This window comes from Rhinopithecus bieti, unplaced genomic scaffold (genome assembly GCF_001698545.2).
Source record: "Rhinopithecus bieti isolate Rb0 unplaced genomic scaffold, ASM169854v2 scaffold_14404, whole genome shotgun sequence".
NCBI lineage: Eukaryota > Metazoa > Chordata > Mammalia > Primates > Cercopithecidae > Rhinopithecus > Rhinopithecus bieti.
The window spans coordinates 596233-600655 of record NW_016807824.1 but is presented as its reverse complement, the minus strand read 5'-3'; the positions used below and the strand labels follow the sequence as shown (position 1 = coordinate 600655).

The following is a 4423-nucleotide window of genomic DNA, read 5'->3' as shown; positions in this document are numbered from 1 at the left end:
TCAGTTTCTTTTAGCTACGTCCAGATCCGCTGCGGACACAAAAATCTCCAGGTTTAAAACAAAGGCTTTGAACAAAGATGCGCAGCCTCAGCTCCTGTGCGCGGCGGATATGCCTTGGGATTGGTTGGACCACCGTACGATAGGAAAGAAGAACCGGACTCTCCTATTTACATAAATTCCTCCCAGTGGCGGCCGCGGCGTCAGGCCGTCCAATCAGACCCTACAGATTTGGAGCCTTCATTTGAATATAAAGATGGCAAATCAAAGCCCTGCCAGCCTCGCGGCCGCGTTCGTCTAAGAGCTCTTGTCACCTCGCCATGCCGGAGTCATCGCGGGCGGCTCCGGCTCCTAAAAAGGGCTCCAAGAAGGCCATCACCAAGGCGCAGAAGAAGGACGGCAAGAAGCGCAAACGCGGCCGCAAGGAGAGCTATTCTATCTACGTGTACAAGGTGCTGAAGCAGGTGCACCCCGACACCGGCATCTCGTCCAAGGCCATGGGCATCATGAACTCCTTCGTCAATGATATCTTCGAGCGCATCGCCAGCGAGGCCTCCCGCCTGGCGCACTACAACAAGCGCTCCACCATCACGTCCCGCGAAGTGCAGACAGCCGTGCGCCTGCTGCTGCCGGGCGAGCTGGCCAAGCACGCCGTGTCCGAGGGCACCAAGGCTGTCACCAAGTACACCAGCTCCAAGTGAGGCGCGTCCCGGTGTCCTGAACCCAAAGGCTCTTTTCAGAGCCACCCACACGATCGAGAAAGGGTTTCGAACACGGTGAAGGGTTATGTAACCTAATATGTCTCCATGCACCCTAGCGGTTGCCGGGTGCGGCCGAATCTGAGCCTCCTCTGTCTCTGTGTGTGTGTGTGTGTGTGTGTGTGTGTGTGTGTGTGTGCGCGCGCGCGCGCGTGCGCCGGCAGAGAACGAGAAAAACTGCTCATTACAGAAATCGGGGTAGAAACAGTGCTCAGGTGATGTAGCTCAGTAATGTTGGGAGCCGATCAAGGACCCCCTCTCCACCCCTCCCTCCGCGCAGGCATGTTAACACACGACGAGACTTTTTTTTTTTTTTTTTGAGACGGAGTCTGCTCTGTCGCTAGGCTAGAGTGCAGTGGCGTAATCTCGGCCCACTGCAACCCCCCGCCTCCTGGGTTCAAGCGATTCTCGTGCCTCAGCCTTACGAGTAGCTGGGATTACAGGCATGGGCCACCACGCCCGGCTAAATTTTTGTATTTTTAGTAGAGACTGGGTTCCACCATGTTGGCCAGGATGGTCTCGATCTCCTGACCTGCTGATCCATCCGCCTCGGCCTCCCAAAGTGCGGGGATTACAAGCGTGAGCCACCGCGTCCGACCCCAAATGTCTTTTATAAGCAAGTGGTGCTTTCCTGGATGCTGAGCGCTTGCGCCCGGTTCAGGACGGCGTCCAACTGAGCTTGGCGTCCGCCGTGCATGTAAGCGGTGCGGGTCACCTCCCCCAGAAAGACGCTGTGCCAACCTCCCCATCCCTACTCGCACCCCATGGGTGAGGCCAGACGTGGCGCAAGACCACGGGCTCTGAGGGCATGGGCGTTGTCACGTTGCCCTGGCGGTGGTGCCTGGCTCTGCATTTGCTTAAGACTTCCATCCCTGCCTGGAACAGAGAGACATACTTAGATTTAAGTGATGAACATTCCGGGAGGATATTTTCCTGGCAGGATACTGCGATGGCAGGATGTTTGATACCGAATCGAAGCACTGCGTCAAAGCAGCGCCCTGCGCTGGGGAGCCGGATGTAATAAGCGACCCCAGCTGCCGGTAGCTTTAACCCTTTTGGGAGTGGGGGTGGGGAAAGGGGTTAATTCAGGAGGGAAAGAATTCCCTTTTTCTGAGCAAATGTAGCTGCCTCCCTCTTCTACCATATTGTTTTCTGAGTGGCGTTAGCAACACAGAATTCCTTTCCTACCCCCTCCAAATTCACGGCATTTATTTGGGGACTGCCATTTTGGCGCAGGAAAGCTCTTTGGCACGAAGAGTTTTCGCTCTGGAAAGGGCATTGTTTACGTTTTCATGACTTGGCTTTTCTTGTTTAGAAAAAGGAGATTTCCAGTAATTGCTTCCCCAAACCGTTGTGAAAATTCGAAGTATTGAGCATTTGTGTCACCGTTTCCAGCAGGGAATAAAAGTTCAATAAAGCTAAATGAGAATTTTTTTTTTTTTTTTTTTTGAGACGGAGTCTTGATCTGTCGCCCAGGCTGGAGTGCAATGGCGCGGTCTCTGCTCACTGCAACCTCCGCCTCCCGGGTTCAAGCGATTCTCTTGCCTCAGCCTACGGAGTGGCTGGGACTATAGCCGTGCGCCACCCACGCCTAGCTAATTTTTGTATTTTCAGTAGAGAAGGGGTTTCACCATGTTGACCAGGATCGCCTCGATCTCTTGACCTCGTGATCCACCCGCCTAGATCTCCCAAAGTTCTGGGATTACAGGCGTGAGCCACTTCTCCAGGCCGAGAAATAATTTTTTAATAAAATTAAATGAAAACTATTTTTCCCCCCCAAGTCATCTCTCCAAAGGGAACGCGTGGTGTGCCTGGGATGCAGAAGGAAAGGTCAATGTGGACATCCTCTACCAAAACGGCTTTGTCCGCTACTCCCCACCTTTTTTCCTGCGTGGTTCCTCTAAAGAATCTTTGAGAACTTCGCATATTTTAAAGCTATCTAAAATATTTTTATTTATAATTAAAATAGTTGCAAAGATACAAATACCAGTATGGGACTTTTTAAAAATCAAAATTCTCATATCAGTCTTAAGGTGTCTTTTGGAATATCAACATGATAGTATAATCAATTCATAAAATACATGACCAAATTTTTCTTTGACAATGAGATGTTTCAGATGATTTTTTTCTCCCTGAATGCCTATTTCTATTCTCCATTTGCCTTAAAATTTCACCCTACCATAATATATCTATTGTATGTTTAATGGTGTTTTGTCTATTATCGTTCTCTGCAAAAAAGTCTACATTGAAATTTAAACATACCTCTGGGTAGTCTCTCAGTGTTTTAGAAAAATCATCTCGACAGTACACATTGTTCAAAACATAAATAATTTGATAGATTATTATCAAACTGATAAAATTTTAGTGAAACTGACTCTTTTAATGAGCTGGATGGTGCACCCACTCTTCTCCCCTCCCCACCTCAGTGACTGCATGCATGCAGTGTTCATATGGTTACAGTGTTAGCAGAGCATGGGATCATTTCCATATGGTTACAATGCTAGCAGTGCACGGGCTCATTTCCTTTCTGTTTTGTTTTGATATATGCTCCAAAAAAATTTTAGAAAAAATACACAGGAATGGCAACTTTGTCATAGGCATTTTATTCAATTCTTTGCATCCCCAGTTATAATCCAAATATTAAACAGTGATCCATCATCAAAAGTAGGTGGGGCTTGTCAACACCCTTAGTATTTTCAAGAAATATAGAATTTGTATGAAAAGCTATTGAATCCAGTCCTCTCCACTATGAAACAAGTGCCCAATGACTGGAAAATCCAAGCCCTCAGCCTCCTGTCAGCATGGATTGGATGTCAATACCTTAAACATTTGCAGCTGTGAAATTACTCTCACAGATCCGTATAGTTCTCCACCTTAATGAACTTAAAACATAGGTTTAATAAAGTGAAACCAGTCTCCAGCAGACAGAGTGAATGATTGTGTTAGCACAAGGCAACAACGCTGGTTGGTGCCAGAGATCAAATCAGGCAGAAGATGAACATTTCATGACCATTTCCAAGTGTAATTCTCTAAGAAGGCATTTTGTGATGGATAATGTCAAATGTCAGTCAATTCATGTCTCAGTCCTTCTGATTCCCCTGACACAAACTTGAAGTAAAAACAGGCTGTCTGTCTCTTTCTGCTGCGTTAGCACCCCCAGGCCCAGAATACATGGGATTTGTACCTCCCTCCCAGGGCAGGGATCTGTTAAGGGAGAGACAAAGAAGGTAAAACAGGATCCCTGCTACTGAGATTTTATAATGGAGAAAATTCAAAGCAATTGTGTCCAGAACCCATTTCTCTAATTATAGTGTTACAATGGAGAAAGACAAATGTTAATGATAAACGGAGTGCACATCAAATATGTGAGAATCCACGGAGACTAAGGGAATTAGGACCCACTCAACAAAATGGAAGCATTTTCTGGGTTGGAGAGACATGCCAAGATTCTCAAACTAAGCCAGATTTTTAAACTAAGGTTCATATCTCACCTATCTGATATGGGGGAGTGACAATCACTGAAATACATGTCAGATTGTATGCCTACAAAATCCCTCCAGATTGGCATACAATCTGAAATGGATTTAAGAGATTGCCCCTCACCCATCTCAGATGGAAATTTTAAGTCAGATTTGCTAATTATTATGCAGTAAATAAAATAATTTGGA

The 4423-nt window shown here is 46.8% G+C and overlaps 1 protein-coding gene across 1 annotated transcript; it reads left to right on the top strand.

Annotated features, from left to right (window-relative positions):
- The first annotated feature begins 317 nt into the window (after positions 1-317).
- LOC108536802 (histone H2B type 3-A-like) lies at positions 318-761 on the top strand. Its single transcript, XM_017883858.1, has one exon. It carries the CDS (start codon positions 318-320, stop codon positions 696-698), a length of 381 nt encoding a protein of 126 aa, XP_017739347.1. The 3' UTR covers positions 699-761.
- Positions 762-4423: the final 3662 nt, after the last annotated feature.